The sequence below is a fragment of the Taeniopygia guttata genome, chromosome 3 (genome assembly GCF_048771995.1).
Source record: "Taeniopygia guttata chromosome 3, bTaeGut7.mat, whole genome shotgun sequence".
NCBI lineage: Eukaryota > Metazoa > Chordata > Aves > Passeriformes > Estrildidae > Taeniopygia > Taeniopygia guttata.
This window is the reverse complement of record NC_133027.1, coordinates 91,004,974-91,023,200: the sequence shown is the minus strand read 5'-3', so window position 1 is coordinate 91,023,200 and position 18,227 is coordinate 91,004,974. Positions and strand designations below refer to the sequence as shown.

The 18,227-nt window shown below is 41.0% G+C and overlaps 1 protein-coding gene across 4 annotated transcripts in view; it reads right to left on the bottom strand.

Moving 5' to 3' along the window:
* The window catches only part of PLCB1 (phospholipase C beta 1), a 340,329-nt gene that overhangs the window by 240,514 nt on the left and 81,588 nt on the right, over positions 1-18,227 (bottom strand). For all 4 annotated transcript variants that reach the window (XM_002199189.7, XM_012572343.5, XM_012572342.5 and 1 more), the window contains exon 3: positions 3,109-3,177. In XM_002199189.7, the coding sequence (XP_002199225.2) occupies positions 3,109-3,177 (69 nt within the window). The remainder of the gene's footprint in view (positions 1-3,108; positions 3,178-18,227) is intronic.

The window sequence follows — 18,227 nt, the reverse complement described above, 5'->3', positions numbered from 1 at the left end:
ATTTTGCAGACCTTGTCACTGAACTTTACAAGGGAAAAGATGCCTCAGTTGCACATCAAACCAAAGCTTGAGAAAGTATTACCAGGTAATGTAAAAATAAAGGGAAATAAAACACTGCTTCATCACAACTAATGATTTTCTCCTGTTCCCAAAATTCCTCTCATACCCTTTCCTACCTGATTCTAATACAAACTAAAAAAGCAAAGTCCTGATAATAATTTTATAATTCCCTCATTTCTTTATAAATGTCATTTTACTTTGAATGGAGGCACTTTTTCCTAACATACCCAATTAATGTGTCTTGTTCTCATCAGAACATGACTTTAATTTTTTTCTCATGTAGAGCTCTGCTGCAGTGCTCTGTGCTGCCTGAGATTTTGCCTTTCTACCAAGAAATCATCCTTTGCATGCATATTACATTGAGATGGAAAACTCTGTTACCATTTCTGAAAATAGTAGCTGAAGACAGAAGGAGCCATCCCTGACAATGTGCAAAAAGAAGGCGATGCTGGAGCTTTTCAGGATCTCAGGGTCATTTGAGTAGACTGCTTTTAATCTCCCAAGCATCAAGTGCCTTGGTACCCACTAAAATCTCCCTTCTACATCACTAAAAAACCCAGTTCCTGCCCTCGTTGCAACAGCACTGCTCAGGGGCAGCCATGCATTCACTGCAGTATCCAGAAATGTGTTCTCAGCTCACTGCTTGTGCTGCATTGATGTAAGGACTGCAGGGTGAGAGCTGCACTTCTGTGCCTTCAAGGGAACTTTTGAGGGCTAAACATTGAGGGAATGGAGAAAGTAACCAGATCAGCTGGATTAGAAATCCAGGAAGATGCCAAAACCATGCAAGAACAATCACAAAATATATTGGACTGGACTTATGGAAAGATACGATGAAAACTGAATTATCAACCAAAAAAGCAGAAACAGTAAAACCCTTTGTGCTTCTCAATCCTTTTTCAGAAATGAAGAATACTCATGGCAGTGCACTGAATGCAGCATGAGGACAGACTGAGTTTTGGAAACCAGGCTGCCTACAGTCCTCAAAAATCATTTCTTGCTGGTGGCCTTGTGTGGCAGCACACCTCACACATTCTGATAGCTTACAGTGGGTGAACCTAATGACACTGAAACTTAGCTTACTATAAAAATAAAATGGAATTACTCTTTTTTATTTAATGGGAAAGTCAAGGATTATTAAAAAAGACACTTATTTCTATCAAAAAGCAGCAGTAGATGAGAAATACACCAAATGAGGTTTAAAGATTCCCGTTAAGTTCATAATGACAACCCATGGGTGAAATCAACCCTCAGAATTCTGGAAAAAAAAGATTTAAAATTTTGCATAAACTGGCAGAACTCCCCTAATATAAAAATTGTACAAAACCATGGGCATGGTGGGGTGATGCAGACAAAATCACCTCAGTCTCCTGGTTTACAGTAAAAGCAAGGGGCGCTCCCACCTGGATGCAGAGCTGTGGAAAAGAGCCCCTGAAAAGCTTTGGTGAGTATCCTCCGTTCCCAGGGCTCTTTCTTCAGCCAAAATCACACGAGTTTAACTGAAAACCTCTGTGCGATCCCTGCTGCTACTACCTGACTTGGAGGCAAGCCTTCTAAAGCTGAGCTTTAGATCCCTGTGGCAGTGACACACACGGGGCTCTGTAATGCTGCCTGCCTGAAGCTGACACTCCTCTGCTCAGCCCCACAACAAGATCAGAGCACAGCTGGCACGAGTGGCCCCAAAAGCAGCCTTTTCGTTCACACCATTTGCAAGATGCCATCAACAGCCAGCCCAGGTACTGTTTAGCTGCTGCCCACACACAAATCAATAACAAGCAAGCTCATTCACACAGGTGATGCATTTTACCACCCTGAGAGCTGGGATTTTCTCCTACCCTTCATTTAATGCCACTGCTGTCAGATCTGTAACGTGCTCTAACAAAACCAGCCTTTATGTAACCCAATAAATAAAAGTCACCAAGGCAATAGCTATGCATAAATTTTAGCTAAAAACATTTTGTTAGAAGAACATGAATGTCCTCTGTAAAGCAGGTAGCATTTTAAAATAATGTTCTAGACATTGTTAATACTTTATTGCTATTCATCATAGAACCATTAATCATGGTGAAACTCATTTGGTATTAATGTGGATGTCATAAAATACTTCTGTTGCATTTCAATTATAACTCAGCCTTTAAAATGCTGCCAGCACTACATGGAGAGCTTTGAAAGCCAAATATGAATAGTCTGTTCAGAGATAACTACAACTGCTTTCTGGCAGGGAAAAACAACCTTTTCCATTCCTAATGGCCCTCAGGGGGCTGAGAAGCCCCTGGGGCTGTGCCTGGGCCCAGGGCTGCAAGGAAGAGAGGTCATCCCGACCCAGGAATATTCCTCCCCCAAGATGAGAGTAGGAGAAACATTCTTTTGGTCTGTTCAATCAGGGCTAAGAGGAAGCAAGGCCAAACTTTCCAGGCCCTGGGAGATTTCATTTTTTCCCTATCACTCCTGAGATGGTCTGAGGCATTCCCTTACTTCCAGAGCTTGAGTGCTTGGGTTTTTCCTCTCATGTGCTGTGTCTGCCCAAACAAAAATACCAGAGAGAACTTGTATCTACAGCCTACTGTCTGTGGAAACTGTAAATGAATGCACAATACATCAGGGCAGATCCAAAGGGAGCTGATCTCCCAACCTCTCTGATAGCAGATAAAAAAAAAAAACCCAAAATCCTCCTTCTTGGCCTCAGGAGGCACTGAAAGAGGAAAATCACCAGCACAAAATACAACATGGACTCAAACAAATATCAGCTCTCTGCCATCAGGGAAGCCAAGAACTTGTGTAAGTATACCTTGACAAACCAGAGCTTCCAGATGGATTTTACATACAGAATCCAAAGACAAAAGCTCAACAATCCCAACACTTCTCAACAGAAACAATGTTACACACTAAGAAAATTTAAAACTAAAAAGTTACACACTAAGAAAAGGCAAAACACTTCTTTTTAGCTGCAGGAACTTTTTTTCTTCTTTTCAATTCTTGCATATAATTCCCATTCTTTTTTATCCAGGTCATCAATGTAACAGGAAAGCATGCAGCAAGAATTCCTACCTTGGGAGCTCTGGCATGTTTTCCACATCTGGCATCTTTGACAAGGCTGATATCCAGCAGCTCAGTCTCCTAGAAGGAAAAATTGCAACACAAGTAATTATTATGCTATTCAGGAAGCCGTGTTGTGTTATCAGTGTCCCACTTCCCACATCAGTTTGTCCAAATGGAGATCAGCTTCTAGGAGAGCTCAGGTACACTCAGGCAATTCCAACAGCAACACTGTGCAGCTCTCCTAGGACCCATAGATTATATAGAAGCCATAAGAGTCAAGATGATTTCCTGGATTGCTGAACAGCAGCTGCTATGCTTTTGGTTTAATCCTTTTAATACAGCATTTTGATGCTTGTCACAGTGTGACAAAAGGCAGTGTAAAAAACAGAAAACCCTGCCTTTGCAATAGAAAACCTGCTTTATTATTGCCAGAACACTTTGAAAAGTCCTCATAAGCCCCAAGAAGTGTTGTATCTATAATGATAACAAGGTTCAACAATTTTAGTGATTGCTTCTCAGTAAGACACATGCACTTTTTGACAGGCATTTCATAGCTTGCGTGCTATTCTTGACTTACGGGTTATACAACAAAGCTGGCACATCATGACATCTTCTGTTGGGCAAATTCTTGCCCTGCCCTACACACAAGTAACATGAAGAATCCCCTTTCTCTGAGCATTTGGAAGGAGGATGGATGCTGGAGAAGTGTGACTCCCAGCTGCCAGCAGCGATCTGAAACACTCCAGCAGGAGGGTGACCACACTGCAGGGACAGCCACACCATTTCCATGCATTTCAGTCTTCCAGAGGAGTAACTGCAATGCTGTGCAGGGAACTTGAAATCTTTGTGCTGAACAAAGCCACTACTCCATTTCTTTTCAATTCCAAGGAGAAAAGGAAAAAAAAAATTAATGGACATATTATTTTGCCAAAGGTTACTTGGGATCCTGATTTGTTTTTCACTTTAAGGAACCTACTCTTACTTAGCTCTTGCAGAGCTTTGTCTTCTACTAAGGAAACTCTACCAACAAATTTTCATGTGGCTGTACATTCATCACATTTCCCTCTGTCCCCCCAGCAATCCCAATTCCCTTCTGTTCTAGTACTTGCTAAGCTCCATGAATATGTTTCCCCCCCTCTTCTTGGAGCCTGTTTAGAGGAAACTTGCACTTTTGAGATGTTTATTTTTTGCTCTCACTTGCCTGAGAGAGGATAAGAGTATAAAAACTTGCAGAACTTAGAAAGAAGCTTTGGCAGGGTGATAAAAGATGAAAATAACCTAAACTCCACCAATACTCAGGGCATATAGACACAAGCACTCTTCTGACAGTGCAGGTAAAACGTTAAATAAAAACAATTTACAAATAAGTGCACTGGAGGGCTTTGAGTCCTTTTGAGTTAATCCATAAGGCCATTAAGATACTGGCAGGAATGAAAACAACGGAATATGGCAGAGCTACACATGAGTTTATCACACTCAGAGCAAAAACTCAGGTGGGAAACAGGAGTTACATTTACAACACCAATAATACCCACACCCAGAGTGGTCTGAAGCCCATGGTGAAATGTTCCACAGAAGCTCCAGGCACATGTAGATCATAAAAAACAGATTTCCCCAACTGAAAGGACTAAGAAGCACTAAAAATAAAGGCTTTAACAGCAAACACATGAGGGAAATTAAATATGCTGAAGAAAAATGGATCTTACAGATCACAGAGATGCTGAGCCACACAGTATGAATTTCAAAAGCTTTTATTTTTATTTGTCTGGTATTTTGGTTTTTAAAAAAAGAGAAAAACAACAAACAGAATTAGTCATTTAGTCACTTACAGAAGTGCAGCTAGACCTCCCGTGACACAAACACAAAAGGACCCTCTTAAGTGGAATAACACATACTAAAAAAGACAGGAAAAAAAAAGGAAAAGGCAATGACCAGCACTCCCACGGACCTGAACAACCCTGCCCACATCGGCATCCTCCCAGATGGATGAGGATGACCAGGTATAGGGCTGGTTTGGAGTTTTGACTACTGCTTTCAAGTTGCTTGCATGCCACCAAGCCATGTGCAGAATATGTGACCACCTGAGGATCCAAGAACTGACAGTGTAAGAGTAGGGGAAAGTGGAATTTTGTGCGGCTACTTGGCTCAGCCCAGCTGCCAGGGCTGTAGGAAAGGCTGATCCCTGAACAGGCACCTCATGGCCTTCCTGCCCTGTTACCTCTCTGGGAAAGAACACAGGATTTGTAATCCTATCCCCAGAATCCTTTATATCCATATTTGACAACATCATTTAATATAAGTAGATGAGAGCAGGACCTGCATCCATAGAAGTGCCTCTGCAGGCAGTGTTCAGTGGGGCTTGGATAAATCAAAATTCATAACGGTCCATTTCTTACTACTTTGGTTCAAAGGAACCTCCTGGAATTCCCTCACCCCAGGCACTTGCTTTCATCTTTTAAACAACTAATTAAGAGGGCAGAGATCAACTTCCTTGCAAGTCAGAGGAAATACAGTTTCCTATTTCCCTATTGCAAAACGTGGGGGGATTTTTGTAAAAGGAAAATACACTTGAGCAATGGCTAAAGAAATGCCCCATTTCCTGTGCAGCAAAACAGCCCAAGCCCTCCTCCACCTAAATAAATAGGAGTTTTGTCAATTACTTCCTCCAGCCAGGCTTGGAAAATGCACTCTGTGTTGCAGGGGGCATGGAAGTCATAGCACCTGGGGGAGAAAGAAAAAATCCAAGCCCTCTGCAAGTTCAACTCTTCCCTGTTTAGAGAGCTCCAGTCATTGCTGCTGGGATTTAATCCTGCAATGGAGTAAAATCTCTTAATGCAAGTGGTAGATCCCTCCAATCATTCATAATATAAAAACTCTGGAGCAGTGAATTATTAATTCTAACATGTTTGTTTTCAATTAGCAGCCGAGACACAAGTGCATTCAGAGAGGTCTGCATTGTGCAATCTCACTTTTATGGGTGCTTTTGTGAGTGCACACACTCACAAAAGCAATGGATTGTGCAAGCCTCTATGTCTGCTTGAGCACTTGTAATTAGGCCCATCTGAAGTTAATATAATAACACCAATTTATACCAGCTGAGGATCTGGCTCATTTCTATTTTAAACTGCCCAAAATGATGCCGACTGAGTCATGGTGCCTTGGGAATATGTTTGTGACATAACCCCAGCTACAAAGCAGGAATTCTACTGGATATCACTGGAGAGCTCTCCTGGAGAGCCAGCAGCAGCAGGGCGGGCTGAGAGCAAGATCAACTACAGAATCTCCCAAAACTGTGTCAAGGAGACCCAGCAAGAGCAGGTGGGCATTGCAACAGCTGCACGGGTTAGTCCAGAGAGATATCTGCCTTATAGACATCCTTAACACAAATAATTCCACTCTTCTGCAAGCCTTCATTGTGGCTCAGGTGTATTGCTCTGACCTCAACGGTTCAACCTCTGTTTTCATGTCCCTTCTGGCTGGATGTTCTTTTTTCCCAGTGCATGGCACAGCTCTCAGCCAGTGCCACTTAGGGAGAAGGTCTAACCAATTAAACTCTGTAAACTCATTTTACACTTAGCTGGAAAACCTGTGGATTCACAGTTTCAAATCTGAAGAAGAAATTGTGTGCCTGAAAGCTTATCTAATTCTTCTAGCTATTACCAGTCAGTCTACTACAAGACACAAGACTGCTTTCGAAGTTTGCTTCATACACTGCTAGCAAAATAAACTTCGGAAAACGAAACCAGTTTTCTAAACAAGCACCATTTATTGCTACTGGATGGCAACATCTGGTCAAAGTTTTCAAAGGGGCAAAGCCAATTTGCTGAAACAAACTTCAAACAGTCAAACTACTTTCTATTGGGAATAGCTAATCAAAATGAAATAGTGCTTTAATATTGAAAGTCCCTGTTTTATCATTCTCTGAACACAAAAGCATGGAATATCTCTGGAAGAAAAAACATATGCAGTTCTGTGCTATACTTGTTTTTATTCAGCATTTTAAAAATGCTATTTTAAATAAAACCACATGACTACTGGCCTAACAACATGACAGAAAGAAAACATTAAGAACAATACTTGAATCTGATGAGGAGTAATTACAGAATCAGAGAATAATTTAGGTTAGAAAAGACCTCTGAGATCCCCTAGTCCGACCTTTGACCAAATACCACCATGGCACCAAGTGCTATGTCCAGGCTTTCCTTAAGCACGTGCAGGGATGGTGACTCCACCACCTCCCTGGACAGCCCATTACAATGTCTAACTACTCTTGCTGTGAAGAATTTCCAAGTTACAAAGAAATTCCAAGCTATGCTAAAGATCTGCCTTAGGTAAATAGGTATGGAAATTCATCCATTTACAGCCACTTATGGAATATACCTCGCTTAGGTTTCAGGGATTTGGATAGTGATCCATCAACCACACTCGGATTAACTCCAGGATGAATTTCTCTACAGTGGGATTGAATACTTAGTGCCTGTTCCAAAAGGATGCTTGAAGAGCTAGGGGATGTCACGTACCATTCCCCTGCTCAGAACATACCTATTTTTCCTTACTATCAATGAGAATAAATTGAATGAAACATGGCAATTTGTCTCCACATCCCAAAGGAAAAGTGTGGGGGACTGGTGAGACTGATTTAACAGAAACCTGCACTGACAGCTACAAATAGGAGCAGCAAGGTTGTCAATGACTGTAACTGGAGCTGCGCTAAGGTACTGCTGTGCTTCCCCAAAAGTGCCATTATGTAATTTATAAGCTGCATCCCACTAGAGAGAAACAGTCCCTGAAGAAGCTTTCTCCATACTTCCTCCTGGCAGCACACAATTCAATTATCAGGCATTAAAATGATGGGCTGTGTCAATAAGGCAGCAGCAGTGCAGCACGTACACCTTACATCAACAGGAGAGCTCTCCTCAACAACAGCAAAGTCTTTTGCTGCACAGTTGTCCTTCACAAGTTCAAAGTACTTTGTCACCTTCCCACACACTCTTCTCAAAGAAAAAAATTTAAAATTATATTAATGCTAAACTCACTAGCCTGCCCAAAGCAACCAGACTACCTTCTAGCTCCTTGCAGGTGATGAAAAAAGCAGCAGCGAGGCACACAAATGACAGAACAAAGGCTCTTACTCCTAGAGCAGCCACTGACATCTCAAGGGTCAATTAAACTCACAGAATTTTAACTTGGTTAAAGTGGCTTCTGAATTCTCTGCATTCTAAACATCTATTACAAAATCCAAAGCCCAAAACAAATCCACCACCCTGGCATATTAAATGAAAATTTGGATGAGAGGCACAGCTGTTCATGAGGGGAAACACAGCAAACACTGCTGCCTCCACTACTTTACTCAAAATCACTTATTTTCAAGCTCTTCCTTTCCGGCCAACGAGCACTGGCAGAAAATCACCGCAGCCTCATCTACGTCAGGCCCATTGCGAGTGCGAGGCTGGGCATGGTTCACCACACACTCCTGGGAATTTCCAAAGCCCCAGAGAGCAGAGTACAGAAGAGGGGACTGTGTGCCATCAGCAGCTCCCCATGGAGATGGGGAGGCATTGCTGCCATTTGCTCTGTTACCTGCGGTGGCAGGGGACATCTCCTGAGGCAGGGAGTGATGGAGAAAGGGCAGAGATGTGCTCCTCTTACACAGAACAGCAGCTTGGAAAACAATCAGAGATGGGCTTTAAACCCTGGTTTGACCACATGGCTCCCTAGACCTGGACAGTCTTTCTGAACAACTGGCAGAACCATGGGTTCGGTATCACAGAGAATGGAAATTTTTCAAACTATCACTTGAAGAATGAGAACAGAATGATCTCTTAATACCCAAAATGTATTTTCTGTAAATTTGAACTTGTGCTAATCTTTACTGGGTGGTCACTATAATTCTTTATTCAAAAAGACTTGGGGGACCTCAGCAAGGCAAGAACCAGCATTTATTATTTGACTCAACTGCTCTGGGAATGAGCTCTAAACACCTTGAAAGGTTTCCTGGCATTTCAGGAAGAACCTCCAAGCAGAGTTGCATGACATCCCTCCTGCAAGGCCCTTACAGGAAGCATTCCTATGGAAAAACAAGTCCCAAACTGAAAAGTTTTAGCTATCTTAACACAGAATCTCTCAATGTATCCCTGGAGTTGTAAGAACAGCAATATTTTCTAGTACAGGGAAAATTATCTGCAGTTTATATAAAGCATAAAACATTGAGCTATTAGGACAAAAATGAGAGGGAATTTTCATTCTAAGTACCCTTTTAATAATGAAAGCGAAACAATTCTTCTGCAGTTATGCATAGAGTTCTTTGATGCTTCACAAAAGGAAAATTTCATTTACTTGGATTTAGAGATGCTGTGGCTGAGCAGTCTAGAAACAGGCACAAAGATTTAACAATACAAATCTTAGTGCAAAGAAGCCGGAAGCAGAACACAGCAAAGATTTGCTGCCTGCCTTCATCCCAGCACTGACCATCACAAATAGGCAAAGGACACAGGGAAGACTCAGTGTGCTATGATCAGCCATCATCCCTGGTGTTAGAAGCAGTGCACTGGAAAAAGAGGAAATTGCCATACCAGGCAAGACTTCAGCCATTCATCAGTCTCAGCCAACTGATGCTACAATCCAGTCCAAAGTCACCAGTGTTGACAGGGTATAAGCTCAGCTTGGTATATAAAACACTTCCCCCGTCAGTCAGTGTCAGTACATACTCCAAAAAACCAAGCCACAATCCTTAATCCTACAGCCTCAACATACAAGACAATCAGTGAATGAAAGAAGCAATGGGTTTGTGAAGTGACCCCCAGCAGGACAGAGGCAAACAATGGCAAAGCTGGAGAAGTACCTCCCTACCCTAATCCCACACCCATGAACATGGCATCTCTTTATCCCAGTGCTGCCAATGCCAGTGCTCTCTCTTTCCAGGAAAGACTCCACCACAAGAACACTCCAACCCAGAAGTTTATCATCTAATAAACTTGGGTTTGTTAGAGAAATGCAGTGGGAATTGTATGGACAGGAACACCTTGAATGTACCCGGTTAGAACTGGTTTGGATCTGCTAAAATTGCTCTCTCACCATTGCCCGTCCCACTCACACAGGCAGGGAAGAACAGGAGGAAAAGGAGAATTCATGAAGTGCAGCCATACTCAAAAATTAAAAGAGCTGGGGGAGGACCTGCTCCAGAAGAAAGTACAAAAGCACCTTGTAAGCAGCCTTCATAATGGTACTTGACTGATTTTTATTCACATAACTGAGAATAACCTGCCAATTTGTAGCTTTAGAGTCACAAGGAAGAGTACAGTGAATTGAAGTTTAAGCAGTATATTAAAAAACAAAAAACAATATTTCTATTAAGAACTTTTTTCTTTCAAATCACAACTCAAAACATGCATGATTATGATGATTAAATGCCTGCCCAAGAAGGGATCTGTCATATTTTGGGGGTGATGTTCTCATGCCATTATTTCCCACTCAGAGATTGTTTTTACCTTTGAAGCAAGTAAAATGTATTATTTTCAACAGAGTGCCCCAAACAGTGAACAACAGGAACAGAGACTTTCACCCCACCAGTGGAAAACCACTGCACAACTCTTGCTCTACCACACGTGACAGTGCAGCTCCTCCTCGGGAAAATCTGTCCATCAGCAAAAGACTGAATGAGATTCAAGGCTTTTGAACTTTAGAAAAGCCCTTTTTTAAATGTATGCAGCATAAATTGGAGGCCTCTAAACAGATATCCACAAATTAGTGGCTCTGGCTGTTTGATTTTGGAAGCTACTTCAGCAAGTAAGGGTGTTTTTGGCAGAACTCCACTGCTCTGGAGTAGTTCTTCTGACTAGTTGGGTTTTGTGGAGGGGTTTGGAGACTGCACATTCGTGTCAACAGCACAGAGCATTTGGCTCGCTTGTATTAAAACTATAAATGCTTTTTACAGATCTAAATGTAACACAACTGGGAGATTAGGACCTTGGAGTTCCTCTGCTCCCCACAGAATACAGGGGGTTTTAATATTAAGGCACAAACACAGCAATCCATGCCCTACTTACATGCCTGCCACTTCCATGCAAGGATAAAGAGAATCAACTAAAAACTGTATGGAAGCAGAATGTACATCCCTGCCAGCTCCTCTAGCTACAGCACTGGCATGTGTTACTTAACTGGAAAATCCACAGTCCAGGCACAATTCCAGCTGGGGACTCCAGCTATAACATGCTGCTTGAGCACTAACAACAGCAGCTGAAAACCTGCAAAATCTGGAAACTGGAAAGAATCTAAAACATCTACAATTTCAGAAAAGGGAGGAGAAATAACCCCAGCAGCTGCATGCACATTATTCTGATAGGAAAGCTTTGGATGAGATGATAAAAGGAGTATTAATCACATGAAGGCAAAACAACAAAATAATAAGAGACAGCATGAGCTTGCTGGCCAGATCATACCTAAACTTCTAATTTTTCTTTTTTCTCCACACTGGAAGTTTTTAATATCTTCTCTGCCTGAATTTTGATCCATGACCTGAGCTGGAATTGGCAAGTCATCATGCCAAACTGCACCAGTGCTCTGAGGTGAATTTAACCTGAAGGAGCTACAGAGAAGATTCCAGAAGTGATCACAGAAGCCAGCATAGGTTCTTTTTAGAAGAGACTCAGAGATCTTGGCTTCCACCAGACAGCTAAGAGGGGGATGATTATTGTCTATAAATGCATGCATTGTGTAATCAGCTGAGAGGAAGAGGAGCTATTCAATCTAGAAAGAAATAAGTATTGAGTTATATGGATTCTAATAAGTGTGGGCAAAATTAGGACTATTTTTCTTTAGAATTTGAAAGCAAAAATCACTTTTAAAAAGGGGTTTGAGATGTGTTTCTGAATACTAATACACGCACTATACAATATCCATAAACATAGAGCACAGAAAATGTTTTTCTACAGCAGTGATCTAAAGGAACTGTATTTATTTACAGCTAAATCTTTGCATTCTCACCACTCCAACCACCAGGCAGCTTTATCTACAAAGTTACCATTGGATAGTTCAGAGAGTAATTCATTAAATGCTAACTTGTAAGTGACCTATCCGGCAAGTGTTGATACTCCAGAAATCTCAGAGGAGATTTATACTTCCAAGCTCCTTATATGAACCTCAGAAAAAGGCAGCAGAAGCTGCACAGGCAGAGGGAAAAGCTTTTCCCAGCCAGATCCTCGACTGTGGGCTGCTCTTAGGGAGGATGAAGCACACAAAGAGCATCAGCTGAAGGTGTCCACACACCCCAAAGATATGAGAAACCTGCAGGTGAGGGCACAACAGCTCTGTAAGGAAGCATTGGTTTGTTCTGAGGGGAATCCTACATTGCTTCTTCAAAACGCACAGTGCAGGAGCTGAGCAACAATTTTCCATGCTCTTCTCCTTGTGCTCATTCCGTCCTCCCACAGCCCCTTTCACTTCACCTGCTGCTGCCACACTTTAATTTCCCTTATTACCTCAATTTGTTGCTTACCTTGTAAATATAAGTGAGTTTAAAACAGTTACTTGTTCGGTGTTTATTAGGGAATTAATTAGAGGGGAGTAAGAATTTCTTGCTAATTTATTCTTTACAAGCTGTAATCTTCATTATTTTTACATGCTGTCAGGGTTTATGGATAAGTGCATCTTAAAAATCAAAGCAAAAAAGAAAAAGAATCCCCACACCAGAATCAGTGGGTGAATCTCTACAGATTTAATTTAAATTCATCTGCTATTAATCTGAATGCATAATATTCTTCACTATTATTTTATAAATCTCTAGATAGAGCTAGGAAATTATTTTTATTGAAGTATTTGCATGCGCATGCCTCAGATTCTTTTTGTCTTGGCAGCTGTGCCTGAAATTGGAATTTACACTGAATGAGGAAATACGGGTCATTCTGCAAACACAACAGAGATGAAGTCAATGGCAGCTTGTTGGAAGACCTTGAATTCTTGCCAAGCCACGTTTCCCAAAATATTTTGCCCTACACCACACTCAAGACTCAATTACCAGCTACTCTCTCCTGCAGGAGCCAGCTGCTCTAAGCATCAAAGGCACGGACACAGAAGAGAACCAAGTTGTAATTCAGCAAAAAACCTGTAAAGATGGATGATTACCTCTTCTTATCCTTCATCAAACTGAAGAAGACACTTTTCTTAACAGGGACTCACTTTAGCCTACACCTGAGGTGTGCCAATAGTTGCATTACACTCAGCATACTCCAAACTTTGCATTTTATTCCTTCCCTGAATCCAACAGTGGGGCTGTTACAAGACAGGGATATTTTGCTAACTGTGCCTTGTTGGCAGCACAGACACATGAAGATATTTTCCTCTCCTATCAGGGCACTCTTTGGCTCTTTCCTGTTTATATTTTCTCCTACTATGTGGAACTAAAAGCAAGGCAGCAAACCCAAGGCTAGCCGTGCTGTCTAATGATGTTTCTTTATTTAGCAGCTTGTTTGACTGCAGTTGCCGTTTTCTCCCCCCAGAAATATTCTCAGTTTTGTTCTCTGGGGCGTAATTATTCCAAGTACCTTTCCCGCAGCAGCAGCACAGCAAGACTTCTTGACTTTGCAAAAGGAAGTTCATGTTCTTGAAGGTGACTGAAACATGACTTGAGGAAAGTATTGAAGGACTCAATCCTGGCAGAGAAATGCTAAAGGAGCAGAGGACCCAAATACTTTGCAGGTCCCCCAAGCTTCTATGAATCATAATTTTTAAAAACATCAAGGGCATTTTTCACAGCACAACCAAACTGCAAGCCTGAAGGGCATTTGAAACCCAAACACACTGATTTGGATCCATTTGTATCTCATATTGCCAGAAAAATTGTCTTGCTTTTCCAGTGCTCTTCCTGACATGACCTGGATGTCAGCTCTGTATTTCTTTTCCAGACTTGAACCATTCAGCATAAAATAATCCTACTGGATGATTGCCTGGGCTGGGGTGGGTTGTTCATTATTATTCTTAATGTAGCAGCCAAGGTGATTTCACCAATTTCCTCAAATGAAGCTGCAATTTCTGAAATCAGGCACATCTTAGTGAAAGAGATGAATGGGAATCAGAAATGCTTTGGGAAATGGTTCGTGCATGCTGTAAAATACCATCTACCTCTTGTATGTGGGAAGATCTAATGCCTTCCTACTTGGAAAAATACCTTTGGATTTCAACAGTCAGTAAGGTTGTCACTATCACATCTGTGAAAATACAGCCAAGTTTGGACAGGCTACTGAAACATCTCCTTTCACACACAATGAACTTAAAAACCCAGAATATATATGCATGCTGTTATTCTCAAAATGCATAAGGGAAATTAAATGCTTAATCTAGCATTTCACAATATCTAAGTAGTTAAGCTTTCAGCTTAAGTAATGTCTTAACAAGTGTCTTGTTTCTTTCTAAATAAGATTTCACGTGTAATGAAATTATCATTAGGAATCAAGGGTATGATTTAGCACATCTTTCAAAGCAGACTAGGCTGCCTCCAGAATAACACCAAAAAGTGTTATTACTGAATAAAAAGCAGGATAGTTGGGGGGAAAAAAGACTCTCACGCTTAGAAAAATAAATGTTTTTTCTGTAATTACGCAGATTGAGAAACAGCTATTTTTGTCAACATCTTCAAAGAGACTACTCAAGTAAAGGAAAGTAAACAGAGGAAAATTAGGAAAGCAACTTTTTGGTTTTTTCCTCCCAGAAAAATGATGGTTTGAAAAGCAACAATGAGACAACAAATCTACTTAGGAGAACAAGGAGAACAGTGCATGGGTAGAGGCTGGGGTCAGTGGCATCACCAACTGTGATTTTAGTCCATGGACATGTCAGATCAGGATTTCACTGATAAGAATTTAACTGCAGCTTGCCACCCTCACAAATCCCTCCGACTACACACAGCTGGGCTGGCTGTAAGTCAGGACAGGAGGAGTGATGACATAAGGCACTCATAATTAGAACCTGGGTGACAGCTAAACCCTGTAAAAGACACGTGGTCAGGGAGAGAGCAAATAAACAGGAACTTGCTAGAAGGTCATGTCTATGTGGTTTGTGGTCAACCCTTGCAGCCTTATAATGACAATTATGATATTTGGGGTTCTACTTGGTGATTTTTTTTCCTACTGCTGTTTGTGAGCCCAAGCTCCTATATGAAAATTACAGGATTAAACATAGATTGGGATGTGTAGAGGGACACAAGTTTTTAGGCACATATCTCCTAGTCTGTGCAAGCAATAAAAAATATTTTCTCCAGTTAAACCAGTCTCTCAGGTTCTCATTATCCTTCCCCAGGATAAGCAAAGTCTAATTGTAAGTCACAGTTCACCACCTTCTGTTTTTTTGCAGGATGTTTTACATGACAATTCACAAAGCATCTCACAAAAGTGTCAAGAGTGACCACAACAAACATGTTCTACTTAATAATGGGCAAACATAAAACTGGCAGTAACTGTGCAATTCTCTCAAAAGCAAGTAAATAAATACAGGGACTTGTGACACACTTTCTTACTTTCTTTCACACCTTTACATATATTCCTGTCACAAAAATTGCCTCTTCTGTAACAAAGAAAATTCTCCCCCCAGACACATGATGTAACATTTTACATTTCTCTTTTAGTCTGGATTATCTCTAGGATCTTCCAAACCTGATTCAAAACACGAATCTGCGTATCAACAGTTTTGGAAATGTGGGTATATGGCAGTGTAATGGCATTTTCACTTCCTTTCCCACAGCAAATACAATTTTCCATTCAGAAAAAAGAAATGCAGAAGTACCTTTAATTTCTCTGAAAATCTGGCTTTACTGACAGTCCAGATCTGAATTCACCTTTTTCTGTACAGAAAAGTCTCTTAAAATACTAACAGTGTGTGTCTGTTCTTTAAAATAAGTTTTTATTTCGGCTGGTAGAGGCTTAGTCTCTCTCAGTAGCGCTAACCTTTCAAAAGGATTGTTTACCACTTCAATTAAAAGAGAACAGAATAATGTGACCAATTAAAAAGATTAAGGAGATGGAGTTTTATATTAAACTTGAAATTACTCTTATGGATAAACAAACCTTAGCCAATTATTGCAGCAGCAAAGCAAATTAAGATACAGTCTCAAACCAGATTAAACACGAGATTAATTTCTTCAACAAGTACGTGCCCAAGATGGGAGAGCTCAGCAGCTACAATCCTGCATGTCCCTGTCATTACAGCCCTGAAGGAGGAATACAGAGAATTCAGGCATTGGGAAAGCACCAGTAGGAATGGTATTTTAATACTTATTCCGCTATTTTGTGTAACTTTTGTTACAAGTTTAACAGACTCATTTGTGCTTCAGGAAGATCCTATCAATATTTGAGCAGCACATCCAACTTCCACCAAATAAATCAACTGATCTCAACTTTTATTGCCCCAGATATAGAATCTACATTTGATCATCTCATAAATAATTGCTCACCTCTGATTCTCAGAAGAGTTTGAATGGTCCATTATCAGGCAGAAACCTAAATAACGTACTATTACTATTCCATTGATGGCATATAGCGTCTCCCGCTCCAAAATTCATAATTAAAGAAGTAGGCTGGGTATATCGACTCTGTTCACTTCAGAAATATTGAAGACGTTTGTTTCTTCTGCACTTGCCACACAGGAACAGGAATCTGCACATTGTCTTTTCCCCCAGCAATAAATCCCAAGGAAACCTCAGCAATGTAGGGAATAGATCTCAATGTCCACTACTGTCTGATTGATTTGGTTTCTGAAGGAGTTTCATGCTCCATCAGAATCCAAGGCAAACTAAATACCAGACACTATGAAGAAACAGGAAAAACCATTTCCAAAATGGATTTATAAAGGAAACTTTGGAAATAGGCAGAGAGTTAACGTTTACTTTGGCTACATAAACCCTCCTGAAGTTTCCCTGGAATACAGAAATGCTCCTCAGGGCTGTCTCAGTGTGTTTGTGTCTCTGGCAGCTGCTGCAGAGTGGGTTTCCCTTCAGGACGGAATGCAGGGATTGCTCCCGAGCCGTCCTGTACAAAACCCCGCTGTACGGATAAGGGAAGCACAGATGCCACTGGCTGCACATGCCGAGTGCCTGCACTTGGCTCTGTGGGTCATTCCTGCCGGGACTCCCGGCAGCGCCACGAGCGTTTAGGAAGCTTCAGAGGACAGGGAAAGAAACACATCATGTGCCTTTTGCTGCTTTACAAGCCCAGGAACCCCCACTTGGTAATAAAACGTGCCCTGTGCAGAATCATCACTTCTCCCTTTAGGTGTGCATGGAGCAAGTCCCTGTTTCTCTTCTCTTTCAATCCTAAAATTAGTTTCCAGAATGCTTTTGGTTATTTTAAAAAGAAAAAAAAAATTTATAAATAAAAACAACAACAAAAAGTCAAAAAACCAACCAAACAAACAAAAAAAACAAACATCAAAAAAAAAAAAACAAGCCAAAACTTGTTTCTGATACCTGATAGGAAAATGAATGTCTTTCTACAGCAGTAGCTGCCACTCACTACAGACTTTCCTACATATGCTTGTGCAGCTCCCTGAGCATAAAGAGATAGGGGGAAAAAAAATCTGATTTGAATTTATTATGTCATCTCTATGGCATTGATGTTAGACATGTTAACAGTGGTCTGCTATGCATTAGGTTAACATGTCTCTCACATTATGCAGTCAATATCCCACCCAGTGTAAATCTCAAAGTTCAGAATGCCCCTGTAATGACTCCTAAAGATGGCCGTACAATCACTACTGTCAATACCAAACTCTGGTCCATGGTTATAATTTGTTCAGTCAATAATTCACCACAGTCTATTAAACTTAGTACTGGCTTCCTCAAAAGTGCTAAAATAAATGTTTAAAAGACTCCCAATGGCATATTTATAGTTATCTATAATTGGCTCTGCAGCATCACAGGAGCACATCACAGAAATTATATATATATAAATCAGACCACAATCTTAATTTCACACTTATTCTCCAAGGGTTGGCATAAACAATTGCAAAACCTCCTGTAGTTCATTATACCCTTAATCCACAGCCCAGGCTGCACAGCCAGCAAGACTCCTCTGAGTTTTGTTCTCCTTTGGCTATGTCAAGAGTCTGAGCAGAGCCCAAAGGCCAATTCCCAGTTGACATTACAG